Source organism: Stigmatopora argus, chromosome 16 (genome assembly GCF_051989625.1).
Source record: "Stigmatopora argus isolate UIUO_Sarg chromosome 16, RoL_Sarg_1.0, whole genome shotgun sequence".
Lineage (NCBI taxonomy): Eukaryota > Metazoa > Chordata > Actinopteri > Syngnathiformes > Syngnathidae > Stigmatopora > Stigmatopora argus.
This window is the reverse complement of record NC_135402.1, coordinates 2,610,087-2,627,448: the sequence shown is the minus strand read 5'-3', so window position 1 is coordinate 2,627,448 and position 17,362 is coordinate 2,610,087. Positions and strand designations below refer to the sequence as shown.

At 48.6% G+C, this 17,362-nt stretch overlaps 1 protein-coding gene across 1 annotated transcript; it reads right to left on the bottom strand.

The window, feature by feature from the left end:
• Positions 1-1,065: 1,065 nt before the first annotated feature.
• On the bottom strand, positions 1,066-17,089 carry grk3 (G protein-coupled receptor kinase 3). Its single transcript, XM_077623662.1, has 21 exons — positions 15,586-17,089; positions 14,123-14,199; positions 12,370-12,443; positions 12,190-12,291; positions 12,028-12,102; positions 10,875-10,936; positions 10,734-10,785; positions 10,522-10,613; positions 10,348-10,447; positions 10,196-10,274; positions 9,390-9,520; positions 9,225-9,319; positions 9,041-9,148; positions 7,364-7,430; positions 5,966-6,066; positions 5,406-5,472; positions 5,231-5,326; positions 5,000-5,162; positions 4,770-4,906; positions 3,023-3,136; positions 1,066-2,932 (listed from the first exon to the last, which is right to left on the bottom strand). The coding sequence occupies exons 1-21, from the start codon at positions 15,696-15,698 to the stop codon at positions 2,768-2,770; spliced, it is 2,070 nt and encodes a 689-aa protein (XP_077479788.1). The 5' UTR covers positions 15,699-17,089; the 3' UTR covers positions 1,066-2,767.
• Positions 17,090-17,362: the final 273 nt, after the last annotated feature.

Genomic DNA, 17,362 nt, shown 5'->3' with positions numbered 1-17,362 from the left:
AGCAACACAACTGCTACCCTATAAATAACAAAAATGGGGGAGGGGGCAACTACTAAGTGGAGAGGGGGGGTCCCTATTTTGAACGGGTGCGACTACACGACCGCTAACTAATGTTCAGAGGGTATTCCAGGCGCATAATAAACTGGTATTTTGTTGTATTGCGTCAGTAGAAGTCACTTTTATTTTTGTACAGGTGACAAACTAAGTTTTTTTGTGGAGGGGGGGGGGCTCATATTCGGGTTTGGATTGACAGATACAGCTGATGAGTGAGGGGGCGGGGTTTAGGTCTCGTGGGAGGAAGGCCAAGCAAGCATAAATAAAATTTAAAAAAAAAAACACCCCACAGACGCGCATACGTGACGTGATCTCGTGATCCAACTTCTGTGAGCGGCTTTTCAAAGTAAGAGTAGCCGGAAGTGGCTCTTCAAAGTAAGAGTAGTGAGAAGTGGCTCCATGCTCGTAAAAGGAATCAATCGGGAGATCAAAATGGGACGTTAAATGGTAAAAATAAAAAAAACGACGTGTTCTGAGGTCACGACATGCCATGTTGACCTTTGACCTTGAAGTAAAAAATGGGCCCTGAGCAAATGTTGCCAGATTGGGCGGTTTTTGGCTATTTTCAGACTTGGGGAGGCCGAGAAATTATCCAATTTTTCCAACATTTGACCAAATTTAGAAGGAATTAACCATATTTATATATTTATGTACTTTAACTGACAAAAGAATAACCTTTTCAGGGACAGCTATTCAAAAGTTAAACTTTTAAGAGACTATTTTTAGCAGTTAAAGATACATTAGCAAATATATATTTAGCAATACACTTGTATTTATTATTATAATACAAAAAAAGTAGTTATATTAGGGAAATATCTTAACTTTGAATGGGCCGTTGTCAATCAGGCTGCTTTTTACTGGTGCTACTGGTGCGATTGGACTGGAGACGTCATCTGGCAACCCTCCCTGCAAGGACAAAACATAGCAGTAGACCGTCCGTCCACAGATTTGAGTCGCGTCCGTCCACGAAGGACGACGAGATGATCCCCGAAAAAAAAAAGCAGAGGCAGCTTTTCTTTTCAAAGTTTTTTTTTTTTATGTGCAAGATTGTTCACCACAAACATTTGAAAGAAAAATCACAATAAAATTCCCCCATTTTTTTAATCCCTGCTCTTTCTCTACACGAAATCTTTTAAATAAACCTAAAGCTTTCTTATACACATATATTTCTTTCTCGGATTGACTTACAATTTGATTTTTTCGTCTGTCGCCGCGCTCCGGTGACGTCCGAACGGCGTGAACGGGAAGTGGCGAGCGGCGGCGGCGGCGGTTCGACGGCTCACAGTTTATGTCTGGTCCGTGGGCGCCGCCGCCGTCCCTTCGTTTGGCACATTGAATGTCGCGAGTTAGCACATGGTGCTAAAAAAGGTGCACAAACGCAAACATGATTTAAAAAATAAAAAACAAAACAAACAAAAAAAAGACGACCTTCGGCCCCGCCCACCGCCACCCCCCTGACCAACAAGCTAGCTAGCGAGCGAGCGCTAACGCGGCTAACTCCCCAAAGCTAGCGGCGACGCAAACTCACGAGGCTCGAGAACCTTCAAGGATTCGGAACAAATTTCATTCAGGAATGATGCGGAACAAAGTGACCCCCTGTGGAACACCCCAAGGTCACCAAAGGTCAACTCCTCGCTCCCCCCATTCTGCAGAACATTGCCTTCATTGTAAAAACGTCCATTTTCTGGAATGCGGTCCTCTTCCTAAGTCGTTCTAGTCTAGGACTTTCCAACATTAAATAACTGTCAGAATGTTCGTCCTCCTGAATTTAGAACATCTTGGAATATTTTTCCGGAATGTTTAAATGCCACCGACTCCTCAATTGCGATTGGCTGGAGATAATCCAGGCGAGGAACACTCCAGAGCTTTAAAACCTTCTGAGACGTTCTTCCAAAACCTTCTTGGCACCCGAGGAGATCCTATTTAAACGTTTTACAAGGTCGGTAATTGAAGGCCAGAAGGCTCGTGGCTTCAAGCGACAGATTCTGGGAATGTAGGAGGAGTCACGTTTAACATCGGAACGTTGCGGAACATGGCGTCCGGCCCCGGTCTTCTCAAACCCGAATTTCCTCGACTCGTGTAGAACCTTCCCTGCAATTCTAGGATGAGCCTTCCTGCGCGGCGTCTTTAGCGTAGCTAATGTGGATGTGCCCCGCCCCCTTGAGACCTCAACTCCTGTTTGCGAGGGGAGTGGGCGGAGTCCCGACCCGCTCCTGACTGCTTCCTTTTCCATAGCAAGTGGATGCAAACACTGAACACATATTTATATATATATGTAAATATATATAAATATATATACATAGACACTAACCCCACTGCATGCCCCCCTTGTCCCGGGCCATCTTGGGACTCTCGGCCAATCGGAGGCGAGTCTGTCGGCCACGAAATGTTCGGACCTCCTCCTCCTCCTCAAAAAAAAAAAAAAAAAAAAAAACGAGACCGCATTGGCACTTGTCGCACTTTGGGTCACGTGTGGGGAGGCAGTGGGGGCACTGGCCCCCCACCCCTGGGGGTCCTCGGTACGGTAGGGGGGTGTTCGGGGGGTACGGGGTTCATGCAAAAGTTCTTCACATGCTGCTTCCGCTCCACGAGAACCCGAAAACTACCATTGGTCGCAATTTATGTGTGTGCGTGTGTGTGTGAGAGCGTGTGTGTGTGTGTGTGTGTGTGTGTGTGTGTGTGTGTGTGAACGCAAATCATACGTCTGGTGCGTTCACAGGCCATTGCTGTTGCGGTGCGTGAGGGGGGGTTTGGAGAGCTCCACCACGCCGCCGGTGCGACTCTTGCCGATGACTTTTGGGGCGCGGCGCAACAACTTCTGCGCCTCGCTGAAGGCGTCCGTCAGCTCCTTCTTCCACTGCACCAACTCGGGGTCGCTCTTCCCGACCGAGACAAAAGACAAAAAAAAAAAAGTCACCACCGGTGGCGAGAGGCCAGCAAGAAAAATGCGAGCGCCGACGAACGCTACCTCGCATTGCAGCACAAACTGTTTCCCTCCTTTGATGCGCAGCAGGATGCACTTTTTGTCTTTAATCTGCGTCTCCTCCACGGAAACAATCTGCTCCATGGTCAGAAGGTTTTGCTGAGACACAAAAAGAGGTACAGCGTCACCAAGCGTCGTCGCCAGGCAGGGCGGGGCTAGCTTAGCGCCAAGCTAACCGGACGGCGTGCGGAGATAGTCGGGTGCAAAAGTCGCTCGGCGTCGAAAGACCGGCGGAGGGACTTTGAGTCCGTTGGGGTCGGGCGGACCAATTTCAAATCTTATCTTTTTATAGCATTAGCATACCTGTCAACATGGGCAGATTTCTCCCTTTATTAATGATTGAAATTCCCCTTATGAAATGCTAATCAACCATACAAATGCAACATGGCTCCTATTTACACACATTAAAAGTCGAACATTTTCCCCAAAGTGTACCAATCAGTATGCACTAAATTCAAGATTCGGTAGATGTCGCTGTATGACGCTGACAGCTTGACTGTTTACGTCACATGTGTCAAAGTGGTGGCCCGGGGGCCAAATCTGGCCTGCCGCATCATTTTGTGTGGCCCAGGAAAGTAAATCATGAGTGCCGACTTTCTGTTTTAGGGTCAAATTAAAATGAAGAGTATAGATGTATATTAGATTTTCTGATTTTCCCCATTTTAAATCAATAATTGTCATTTTTTTAATCATTTTTTTTCTGTGTTGTTAGTTCAAAAATCATTTTGTAAAATCTAAAAATATATTTAAAAAAAGCTAAAATAAACATTGTTTTAGATCTATAAAAAACTTAATATTCAGAGATTTTAACCCAGTTCTTTTAATCCATTATTAAAAAAAAATCTAAATATTATATCTAAAAACGTTAAAGCGGCCCGCGAACCAACCCGAGTCTGACACCCCCTGGTCTACTACGTACATTGCTTGCTGACGCGCTATATCTATATAGTGAAAAAGGGGAATCCGCATGCGCATATCATGCTTAAAGCATGACAATATTAGCAGTCCACGATGATGTTTTCGTCTGCTACAAGAGACCAAGATCCAGATTAGAGCCCAAATCAGATCGGTCTTACAAAAAAATGCCAGACAAAAGTTGTTATACGGCGTACACAATTTGAAATGATCAAAAATGGTATAAAATACGGGAAAAATGTACAAGTTGACAGGTATGCATTAGCGGCTAACCCCATTCTGAGTTTTCATTTCATCACTGACTGGGAGAGGTCGAACCTGTTTCCATGGGAACCATATTCCAGGCAACAAATCATTTTTTGCCAAGGTTGGAAAATATTTCCCAGGCAACTTTTGCACCAGATCTACCTCAGTTGCAGAGCGCGGCAAAAGCCGGAGAGAGCCGCGACGTTGCGCGGCTTACTGGTCGTGGACTTGGCGCTAGTTTGACATTTAAAGGCGCGCTCGCCTAGCCTAGCGGAAAAGCGCGCGGTGCCGGGCGAACCCGTGTCGTCGGGCGTTTGCGCGAGAGGCGGCGAAAACGACAAGAGGACAAAGGACGGGTGACGTCCTCGGAGGGGGAGGGGGCGGAGTCTACCGGCCTTTACGGGATGGCCGCCACTCACCGAGTCTTTCAGCTGCGTCAAGTGTTTGGCCAGCCACGTTTCCTTCGCGCGTTCGATCACACACAAACAAAAACAGTGAGGCATCGGCACCGGACGCCCCGAACGATCGCTGGCTCGCTCGCTCGAACCGACGGCCGGCGGCGGCGACTCACCCGCGACTCGCCCTCGCCTCTCCACTCCACTCGGTTGGGGAAAAGGTAGAAGTATCGGCGCTGCCACTGAGTCAGGAAGGGATTCCCCAACTTGAGCATGTAGCCGTGCATGATGCAGTCTTTCCCCAGGGCGTAGTCTGGAAAACAAAATGGCGGACGCAAAAATAACTTTGGAGACCCCCAAGCGTGTAGAAGGGTTTCAAAGGCGTGGGGCGGAGACCCTCCCTCACCTTCCTCGTGTCCCAGCTGCTTGTTCTTGGCCCTCTTGCGGACCTCGTTCTTGTCCGTGTCCGAGTTGACGGCGTCGTAGACCGTCTCGGCCACTTCCTGCTGCCAGCGCTCGGAAATCACCAGCGGGAAGTTCTTGTACAGCTCCTGGTCGCTGTCCAGGAGCTACGCGGCCAACAAACGGTCGGGGGACGGGCGCTGGGATTCGAACCCGGGAACGCCGGCGGGCCTACCTTGATGCCCTTGGTGTCCTCCTCGTCGAAGGATCCGATGTCAAAGGCGTCGGCGGCGTTGACTTCCCCTCTGGGTGGGATTAGCGGCGGCGAGTACTATGAAGAAAAAAAATGCACGGCGGTTGTGAGCGAGTCTCGTCAGAAGGGGGCGCCACTCTACGTGGTGGAGGCTCACCTTCTGCAGGTAGACCTGCTGCCAGTCCATGCCCTTGAAGAACGGGTGCTCCTTGACTTCGCATGCTCTGAGGGACGCACAGATGACACGCAAATATGTCAGTTCCAAAGTGGCCACGCGAGGGCGTCGTTTCCCAAAAAGGAGGATTTAGCTTGCTGCCTTTTAAAACTGACTTCCTTCATTAAGGATGTTTAACCCCTTTTTGCATTCAAAATCATTCAAAATTGAGCAAACCTATGGTGCACTTGTGTAAATCACCGTTTGCCATAGATAGCATTAGACGTCGGAACTAATTTTGACTAACTACTATATTAGATTGAGATATTATAGTATTACATATGATGCTTGGGCCCCAGAGAATTTATGATTTTATTTTTTTTAAATCACAATTTTTTATGAAGTATATATATATTTTAGTTGGAAAAATATGCCCAGAGCTCTATAATAACACACTATGATGTCAGATAGCGGGATCCCCATAAAAAAACGCATCTGGTCAACGATGGAGTGAGGCAACGGCGGCGGGTTTGTGTGTGTGTGTGTGTGTGTGCGTTACCCACCCCCGTCCCTGGCAGCCGAGCCTCTTGGCCACGTCGCGCTGCAGGAGACCTTCCAGAAGTTCTTTCAGTTCACTGGTGAAGGAGTCTGGCAGCTCCACGTTCTGAGGGCAAAAAACCAAAGCAGAGCAGAGGAGTCAATGGCTGGCTTTTCTTCACACCGGGAGAGCGTTCGTCACGTGAGCTTTTTACTGGAGAGCTATTTTTACCCCCCCTCAACCACCCCGCGGGCGGATTAAAGAGTGAAGCAGATCAAGTAGCCAGATTAAAGCATTACATGCAATCGGATTGGCGTCCGTAGACAAACATCACACTTTCCCTCTTTGGCACGGATGCGCACGTGCAGAACGCGTACGTACGCAAAAATGACGCGTTCTTCAAGTTTATGACTAAATCAAACACTTTCCCTTCATAAAACTTAACAAATTGACTCTAATAAATTAAGCAATCGGTGGCACTCCCAGCTAAATGTCTCCAAAATAAACATTATAGAGACATGTTTTCTTAAGGCAAGGGTGTCAACCTTGGGTTGGTTCGTGGACCACTTTAATGTCAACATGATTTCACGTGGGCCGGACCATTTTAAATATAATATTTAGATTTTTTTATTTTATAAATGGATTAAAAGAACTGGATTAAAAGCCCTGAATATTCAGTTTTTTATAGATCTAAAACAATGTTTATTTTAGCTTTTTTTTTAAATATATTTTTAGATTTTACAAAATGATTTTTGAACTAAAAACACAGAAAAAATGGATTAAAAATGTCAATTATTGATTTAAAAGGGGGAAAATGAGGAAATTTAATATACATCTATATTCTTCATTTAAATTTGATCCTAAAACAGAAAGTCGCCACTCATGATTGACTTTCCCGGGCCACACAAAATGATGCGGCGGCCCAGATTTGGCCCCCGGGCCGCCACTTTGACACACGTGTCTTAAGGTAAGAGTAAGCTAAGGCTAACTAGCAAATGGTCTTGCATAAAAATGCTATACTGGAGGCGAGAGCAGTCCTAAAACTGGATATAAATGTTGTAGTGACTGTTTTTGAATATTATATTTTACTAGGTGTCATCGTCTAAGTACAGCTGTTTCATTATCAGAACTATTTATGGGCATGCTGAGGTCAAAGGTCAAACAGCCACTCTCCACACTATGCTTTGTTGAGGCATATGTTTGTCTTGAAAGTTTTGCTTCAAATTTTGAAACATATTTTCAATATAACCCTCTGCTTTGCCTCAATCTGGAGGACGTGGCACAGAAATTCCTTCAAAACAAACCATTTTAGATCTGGAGACACCAAGCTTGTGGGCTTAGTGATTGTAATTTAGGGGGTGGAGCTTTTGCAAAAGGTCAATTGACGGCGAGGAAAGTCAAAACTCGGCCAAAGCGTTCTTACCATGGTGAGTGTCATCCTGTCAATCTCGTGTTTGTCTTTGGTCTTGTGCTGCCGGAACGGGCTGTGCCTGCGGGGAAGGAGGGAGGGGAAAACAGCACTTTTTAGTTCTGCACACCTAGTTTGCAACAAAACATGGCGTCCAGATCAAAAATGGCGGGTTGACTCGCATCTCCTCAAATTTATTGATGCTAAAAAAAAGAGTCCAGGATTCGCTTTCCCGGCAAGAAACCCCAGGAGATTTTATGGTTAGCCTGTTTTTTTCTGGTTTAAGCCCCGAAAAAGTATCAAGAGATGCGAGTTGCAGCAATGCTAGAGCCAACCAGGTAAATATATTTAAAAAAATGTGGTTATACAAAAAATGAATTACCATCTGCCAAATATTTTTAATATTCCTCTGTCTTCAGACACTGTGTACTTATGTAAAATACTAATTGTAGAACAAATTAGGCATAAGGAAATGGCTGGCGGCAAGTCAAAAATATTGGCAGAAAAGTGGCTCAAACCGGAAAGGCTAGAAAATGGTTTTCCTCATCGGTCGGTCGCTCTCCCTATGTTGACGTATTTTAACACTGAAATAGTTGTGGAATAGTTTAAAATGAAAGCCTAGTCTTATGGGATGCTACGCCTTAATATCAAATCAAAAGCCTTTATTGTCATCATACACCACTGTGTATAATGAAATGGGTGAAATATCATTCATCAAGGCGCTCTTAAATGGGTCAAAAGTCTGTGTTTTGATGGTCAATGTTTTCAATAGGTCCAGAAAAAGTCTTGGACTGGCTCTTGACAGTTTACACCAGGCAGGGATGGCTTTGCAAAGCCATCCAGCACAGACATAGGTGACAAAGTTGAATAGACGGGGGTTGGGCCAACGTGGGTGGCGGCAGGTTTTTGCACAAGCCGTCCAGCACCGACCGAGCTGACTGACAAACTTGAAGCAACGGGGGTTGGGCTGCAAGAAGCACCTGACGACAATCCACTGATTGCACTCGTAGGACACTAGTATTGTGGAAAGCTTGCTCTTTATGAAATCCTAGGGGGGCGAGCGGGGGAGACTTTTGGCACCGGTGAATTGTAATATAACATAAACAGGCCGGCCAGGAGAAGGTATCAAAATGTAAAACAAAAGTAGAATTAAATTTAGTGTAAGGTTAGATTAAATTTATGTTTGTGTGTGTCTGTATATATTTATCCAAGTTCATTTAAATTTGTTTGTTCGGTTACGAGTGCGTTGCCGTGGATAAAGTCCCCCCTAAGAACCCCCCCCCCCTTCTATGTCCCTCTCTCTACCCTCCGCGAAATCAGTCTAATTTTAGTTCTATTAAACACATTTTATTACTATTAAACCACTAGTTATGTGTTACTTTGTTAATAGATGGCGAATTAGAAGAAATAAAAAAAAATTTCCAATCCGATATCCTGTTTTGGGTGTTTTTTCAGAGAATAGGAAACCAATTAATTTGTTTTTAGTTCATTTCAATGGGAAACGTTCGCTCAAATTACGAGAATATCGACATACGAGGTCAGTCCCGGAACGAATTAAGATCGTATGTAGAGGTACCACTGTACTGCTGTACTTACAAAATATTCCAAAAATTCTGGAAGCAATGAATTTCATAAGTAGAGATACGACTGTACATTTGAAAAAGCCCCAAAAAGGTGGGTAATTTAGCTCACCCTCGCAGCAGCTTGAAGAGCATGCAACCCAACGAGAACCAATCGGCGCTGCTGTCGTAGGCCGTCCCCTTCTGGAGAACTTCGGGGGCCATGTAGCCGTGGGTCCCGCTGAAAAAAAACACAACGCAAAGCGTGGGCGGGACGTCGGCCGTGGCGCCCGCGAGGGTTCCGGCGCTCGCCTTACACGCTGGCGTGAGGTTTCTTCTTGGAGAAGTCGCAGGCCAGCCCCAGGTCGGAGATGCGAACGTGGCCGTGCTCGTCCAGCAGGATGTTGGCGGGCTGGGGAGGAGGGGCGGAGACAGTTGGGCATCGGCGCCCCCGACTGGACGGCGAGCGAGCGAGAGCCTACCTTGAGGTCGCGGTAGACCACGAATCGGTTGTGCATGTGCTCCAGGCCCAGCACGATCTCGGCGGCGTAGAAGCGCATTTCCTTCTCGCTGAACACGCCGTGTTGGGACAAGTGGTAGTGAAGGTCGCCGCCTACCACACGCCAATTATTCATATTTATTATTACTCAATACCACTGTGTATATGCTGAGCCATAATAGGTCACCGAGGCTAAGGCTATTTCACACGATTTCAAGAGAGCTATTCCATTGTTTTCATTAGCTTAACCCCGTGACCGGACGTTTTGTCGCCCGGACGTTTGGTCGCCCGGACGTTTGGTCGCCCGGACGTTTGGTCGCCAGGGTGAATATAATTTTGAGAGCTGGTTTCAACAGTAAACTCTGTCATGTTGTCAAACGTCCGGCGACCAAACGTCCGGGCGACCAAACGTCCGGGCGACCAAACGTCCGGGCGACCAAACGTCCGGGCGACCAAACTTCCGGGCGACCAAACGTCCGAGTACCGCTTAACCCAAGTCAAAAAGTATGTGTTGCCGTACTTAGAAAAAGAGGGAAATTTATGTTGGAAAAAATATATAAAATAAACAGTTGACAGTAATAGACGTCTAATCCATTTCAACTTGCCCCTCCCATTTCAAATGTATCGTCCCCAGTAGCCAAAACAGTTCATCCATAACAGGTCACAAATACACAGAACAGAATAAAACCTATTTTCTGGGAAAAAAATATCGCAACAATGAACTAGTGATGTAAAAGCCTATTGTGTGAGTGTGTTTGTGTGTGTGTGTGTGTGTGTTGCCAAGGTTACCGTTCATGAGGTCGAGGATGAAGCAGAGCTTGTCAGGTGTGTGGAAGGCGTACGTCATGCACACGATGAACGGGCAATCCTGCCACAGGCACGCTAACACGTTAGCGCCACGCCAAGGCTAACACGCTAAGGCGGCGGCGGCGGCAACTCACCCCCGTGCTGACAAGCGACAGCATAATCCTCTCGTTGAGCGCCAAAGTCTCGCCCTGCTTCATCTTGATGCGCTTCTTGTCCAAACACTTCATGGCGTACCTGCGCGCAAAATCGCAGACGGCCACGTGAAGAAGGAACGCCGAGCCACGGGCGGGGCGCCGGCGCACGCTCACATCTTCCCCGTGTCGGCTTTCCTGCATCCGTAAACTTCGCCGAAGCCGCCGCGTCCGATGATGCGGTGGACGCTGAAGTCGTTCATGGTCAGCTGCGTGAAGCAAAGGCGAATTTGACTTTCAAAACAATGGCAGCTACGCTAGCCGCGCGGCCGTTCTTTTTCGCGTTAGCCTCCTTCGGCGTCCGCGTTCTCGTCAAAGGCGACACTCACGTGGATGTTGAGCTCCACGTTCTTCCACTGGCAAAAACGGGTGAACTTGTCGCTGCGGGCGAGAGGGGGAGGAGCCCCGGGGTCGGCATGTTAGCGGCTGACGCGTGGTTAGCGGTTAACGCGTGGTCGGCGGGGTCTCACCTCTCGATGAATTTCAGGAAGATATTTCCTCGCAGGCTGTCGCAGATCTCCACGATGTAGGGCTGTCAGGGGGGTGGGCAACTTAGCGCGTTAGCTTAGCGAAAACTCGATTAGATGTACAGTGGTACCTCGAGCTACGATCAGCTCTACCTACGAAATGCTCGAGGTACGATGAAAATTTCGATCAAATAATACGGCCGCGATACGATCAAAATTTCGAGATGCGACCAAGCCAGGTGGCCATGACATGAGAGGTTGTTTATCATTGTAGCGCACTGTCTTTTTTGCCGCATCTCTTTCGTGTATAACAGATATCTACGAGCACTGAACGGTTTATTCAGACGAGTTTCGACCAGGAAACGCACAACGCGCAAAAAGAGGGCTTTCTGGGTAGTGAAGTATACTCGTGCACACAACACCGATAGGCAATGGCACCCTTTCTCAGAATAAAACTTCACAATCAATACGTGGGTAGGGTAATTATTCCTTCCCTAGCCTGTTAGCTCCCGCGATCGCTCATTCAAGACTACTTCTCGTTGGCAAGTGGTCGTGCATTATCCGATTGTGAGGACATTTGTGTGCATAATTTTTGGAATATTTTGAAGGCAATACAACAGCAAACAGTCCATCGATAGCGAACGTGAGGGTGGAGGCGTGGCAAACCACTAACCCGGAAAACGAAGGTAACAAAAGACATAACTAGAATTCAGTTTTGTGTAAAGTTACATTAAACGTATGTTTGAGTGTGTCTGTATATATTAATCCAAGTTAATTTAAATTTGTTTGTTCGGTTACAAGTGTGTTGCCGTGGATAAAGTCCCCCCAAACTCACCCCCCCCCGCGTATGTCGCTGTCTCTACCCTCCGCGAAATGCGTCTAATTTTATTACTATTAAACACATTTTATTACTATTAAACCACTAGTTATGTGTTACTTTGTTAATAGATGGCGAATTAGAAGAAATAAAAAAAAAATTTCCAATCCAATATCCTGTTTTGGGTGTTTTTTCAGAGGGTTGGAACCAATTAATTTGTTTTTAATTCATTTCAACGGGAAACGTCCGCTCGAGTTACGAAAAGCTCGACATACGATCTAAGTCCCGGAACGGATTAAGATCGTATGTCGAGGTACCACTGTACTAGAGCGTCCGTACCTGGAAGAGGCTAGGGGGAACCATCTTCTTGGCTAGATGACTCTGGACATGGTCCACGGCGTTTTTGGAGAAAGGCTGGGAACGAAAACCAAAGCGGGAACCATCACAAAACTGGCAGAAGGTCACGCTACGACCCCGAGAATTTCGAGCGGCCGAGCTTACGTGCGAACACGACAGCAGTTCTTTCATGATGTAGCCGTCGTAGATCTGCCGGCTGCGAGCGAGTCGCTCCTCCTCGGAGTCCAGCTTCTCGTAGTCTTTGATCTGCCGAGAGGACGAGGGACGGAAAGTCAGCGCCCGGGGGGCCGCGGCGCTCGCGGGGGGACGGGGACGGTCACCCACTTCTTCGTAGAACTTGAGCTGAGGGACCGCTTCGTCGATCTCGTTCAGGCAAAAGTCCTTAAACAGCAGGAAGCCTGAGAAAAGACAAGGACGGAAACTCAAGACATTTACAGAAAAAAATACACACACTAACACGCACACAAACCTGGAAAAAAACGTAACACACCTCATTGGCTTGTTACTAAGTAAGTAAAATACCCGTGTGGAGCTACGCATAAAAAAAAAAGACAACAACACCCCTCATGATTGCATTTACGGGCAAAACAAGCGGCAAAAAATGTCGAGCGGCGCTCATCTGGGAGGAGGGGGCGGGGCTAATAACGAGATCACACATCGCCGACAGAGATGAAAAGTGCTGTTGCCATGGCGACTGCCTCCACGGGGACGGGGAGAGCGCGTGTGAGAAATGCGCCAGCTTTCTCCTTCCGCCATCATCTGACCGACGTCACGTGTCCTGGGTCAAAATTGGCGAGAACTTGCTCCGTGGGCGAAAGGAAGGACGACGATAGCCGACGGAGTCAAACGAAAGCGACGACGTTTCGGTCGTGTGTTGTTATGTTTTGGCGAGGAATCACGAGTGGAAAAAAAAAAGGATTCTTTAGCAAACTCGTAAGATGTGAGAAGCGGCGCTTCAATTTTGGGTTTGAGAGGTTAAAGGTCGATTTGAGGAAGGCGAAACATCAAAGACCCTCTCCTTCGCCCTTCCAAGACCTCCAAGATGAATATTAGCGGACATATTGGAATGGCTGAAAAGAATATTTCAAGAATTAAAAGGGCTCGTTAGCGTCAACCTGACGCGAAATTTGTCGTCGATGGCGCCGTCCCTACGAGGCGCGTCACGGGAAACTCCGGAGAAAGACGCCACGCTTCCTTCTTTCTTTCTTTCCTTCCTTGCCGATTTCTCTCGACAATCATTTCCATCGGCACGTTCTTCTGCTGCCGTCGCCATGGCAACCGCAGTTGCCCGGCAACACGCGACTCCGTCGTCCGACAGATGGAGAGGGGCCGCGTCGAGGCCGAGTCGAAACAAAAAACAAAAAACAAGCGGAAGAATTTGACGGCTTCCGGAATTTGCCTCCCAAAAAACGCAAAATTCCAGAGTTAGCCGAGGCGGCTAATGCGCGCAATAACAGGACAAAGGTCAAAAGATGAAAACATTAAAAAAAAACAGCAAAGAACCCTGGGAGAACAGCGCGTTGATGGGACTGTAGCCCCTACCAACATGGCCGCCCTGAGGCCATTTTGGTAGAGGCGATGAAAGGTTTTTTGCCGCTTCTGCCATAAATTGAAATGAGTCTCATCATTAAAAGATGTCCAATCCATTGGATGCGACAGGTTGGCAGTGAATGGGCGTTTGTTCGTTTGCTCCCAACCCTCCCACTTCAAATAGATTGGACATCTGGCGCTGATACAAAGAGTTCAGCAGTGTCTGACCAAGCCAAAATAGCAATTACTTTAAAAAATAAAATATAAATAAAAAAAATCTATAAAATACAATAAATAAAATAAAAAATATTTAAAAATACATTAATTAAAAAGGGACATAAAAAAATAAAAATAAATTAATTAAAAAGGGAAATAAAAAAAATAATTAAAAAGGGGAAATAAAAATAATAATAATTAAAAAGGGGATTATGTTATAGTATATTTACGTTCTCCTTTTCTAATCGTCGGCGGCCCGTATTTCCGCCAAAATGTTGCGCGAGGATGTCCCCGACGGGCCCTCGTCTCGTCGTCATCGCCACGTACTCACCGATCTTCTGGTTGAAGATCTTGTCGAAGGCCAGCTCGTCGCGTTCTTCCAGATATTTTTGCATCACGCTGCGGATGCTGAGGACACAAAGCAGGAAGTGCATGAGCGCCGTGCGATATTTGATAAGCGCTGCCCGCGCGTCACTCAAAGTCGGCATCACGTCCAAATCGCGTGCCCAAACGGGGTTGACCGTGCCGAGCCAGAAATGGCGGAAATTCCGACAATTTCGGCTTCAAGGTTTCGATAATAATCTCATATTTGGGGGGAAAGCCTTTCACAATAGGATTCATAATTTGCATTCTTTCAGATGGAGAAAATGATCATTATTGGAATGGTAAAACATATATTTAACAATTTGGGAAGGAAGTTTGAAAAATTGTCCAGCGAGATATCTCTACTATAAATTTTTGGGACTCTTATTGTGACGGGGCGCCATTTCCACCCGCTCTCGCTAGCTTTGTGGCCTAGCGAAAACAAGACATCGAATGTCAACAACGCAGGAGGGAGCGGTCCGGACGAACCCGGCGGCGCCAATAGCCCAAACCCAAAAGAGTGCGGAGCGACCGGTCGCTGTGTCAACGCTCATCCCGGGTGACGTCATCTTTCAATATTGACACGAGAGACGCAAACGAGCTTGGACCACGTCGACTCGTTTGTCAACGCGCCTCCACACCTTTATTGACGCTTTCTTAAAACGTCAAAGAAGACCGAGCGAAAATATAGCAACGTCCCCGATCCGAACGGAAATCGGGCTCAATCACATCGATCGAAATCGGAGAAAAATAAGAATGCGTTCTTAAAAAGTATTTATTTTAGGTATCACATTTGGTAACGTGAGGTCGCCATTGTTTTGACCGAACTTTAGAACGCTGTGAATGACTCATGGGCAGCAATTGAGTGGCGCTTCCTGTCACAGGCCGCCGACGCGATAATTGGCCGTTAATCTTCCGTCAACACGCGCCCCGGTCTGACGCCGGCTCGGGATTAACCCTGGGCGCGAGGATGGGTCAGTTCCAGCTTGGACGGCTTTCCCAAAAAGGGCTTTGAAACGTCAAACCTAAAGTAGGAGGGCTGGCCGGCAGCCCGAAACTTTTCGCTTTTCAACCCAAAAGTTGTCAGTGGCTCTGTTGATACACAAACGGGTTCCTCGCCGACTCGCGCGAGCGTCTGTGAACAAGCAGCGACAAAAAAGAGGTTAGACAAAAGCCTCCATCCAAGATGGGCCGCATCTTTGAGCCCGTCAATCCTTGTGCGTGCGCATATTGATAGATTTGACGAAAGAAACCGACGCAGATGCGACAAGTGTAAACATTGACGCAAGGGGAAATGGAAGTCGACATATCCAACGTGCGTTTTTTTGGGGGGGACAAGTGACGTCACACCGGAGCCCCGAGTTGACCTGCGGCGGCGGCGGCTTAATAAACAATGGACCTCCTCGAGCACACGTGCCGGTCGGAGCGTACCTGGGCTCCGGCAGGATGATCTTCTTGCTGGCCCTGGCGGCGGGGGTCGACTTGCTCTTCTCCATCGCCATCAAGTAGCTGACATCGGCCAGCACGGCCTCCAGATCCGCCATCTTCACTCGCTCGAGGCTCGTTCGCCAACAACGCCAGATGGGAACACCATCAACCGCCCGGGTCGGTCGGTTGCTGCAGCCGCTGGTGGCGGTGGTGGTGCCGCGGTGGTGCCGCGGTGGTGCTGCTGCTGCTGCCGCCGACGGTGGGGTGCCTGCGTGAGTGAGCAGCCGCCGCCTTCACGGTGTCATAGTGCCGCCCGCCGGCTGGCTGGCTGGCTTCAGCAAAGGTTCAACGGGCGATCTCTTAATCCCATTAAGCACCCCGAGGGATCGCCCCCCAGGCTCGATGCGGCATCGACGTCCCCCTACCCCGCGAAGAAGAGCGGGCGAGCCGGGTGCTTTCACAGGCAGCGCCGAGGAGTTCTCCGGATGCCGCTGGTCGCTCCTTCGCCCGCGTCCGCGTCCGCCAGATTCTTGTCGCAATGCAAATGTCTCCCGGCGAGCAAACACAAGCCAGCGAGCCTCGTTTGCATTCCACGCAATCCGCGCGCGCGCATGCACGCACGGCAAGCAGGCGAGGCGCAGTCCCACTCCTAGTCCGAATCCTCTTTTCCCCCGACGATCAGTTACTGCGAGCGGAGACGACGAGGCCGCTTTTCGCGGAGCTGCTCCGGTGCTAAATGCTAACAACGTTCCTTAGCTTGAGAACCAATTGTCAATAAAGTTGGCCAGGCGGGGGGAGGAAAACAGCGAGCTAGCCCCGTGGCTAACGGGCTAAGCTAACGAGCTAGCCGGCAGGTTGACGTGTGCCCCTCCGGAGGGGAAGTCGGCTAGCTTCACTTCCCCAAAAAACGGACGAGTCTCGGGCTTCCGAGGCCGCGTTAAACGGGCCCGAGAGCTTCCGTGGCGACTCTCGGAGCTTCGGCTTCAGGGGAGCCTCCTACTAGTCGTCGTCGTTGTCGTTGTCGCCGGGGGAACCAGCGCGGGAGGGGGCGAGAAGAAAGCAGCGGCCGGGGAAGAGTGGCCCGCGGCCGGCCAGGCGAGCAGGCAAGCAGGCAGGCTGCTGGGGAGAGCAGCGCTTTCCTTCCGCGTGGACGAGCCGAGGCGAAATAACCGAGGGGGGGCTCTCGTGCGCCCGCACAGGGGGCCGTGGCCCGCGGCTGGCTGCGGAAGCCAACGAGAGGTGCTCGGGGAGCGCTTCCGTGCGAGTCGGCGGAGTCTCCGTTCGCTGGGCGGCCTGACACCGCTGACTGGCGACCTCGCCGGCTTTCTCTGCTCTTCGGGGCTTCTTTGGCAGCGGCTATCGTCCGTGTTTTTGTCGATTTTTTCGCTGTGTTGCGCTGCACTCGGCTCCGCTGGCTCCACTTCCTCCCACTGCGTCGAGCGGGAGAGGCCGACAAAACCCGGTGCGGCTCAACTGCCTGGATCCGGAGCTAAATCGACCCTGGCCTGAGCCTCCGAACGGGTCAGGTTGATGATGTCACGCGCTCATCACGCACACGCGAGAAGAACTTGATGCGAAACTTGACAATGATGGGCGTTTTTAGATTAAATTAAACTAACACTCTGTGGTGAGAGTTGACGAAGCTATTGTCAGACTCATCTTGTTTTGGTGAACAGGTCCAAAAATGAAGAACCAAAATACAGGATGAAGCCATTTTCAAGCCCTGGAGGCTAAAAATTCACCAAAAAATCAATAAATGAACTCTCAAAAAACACCTTTT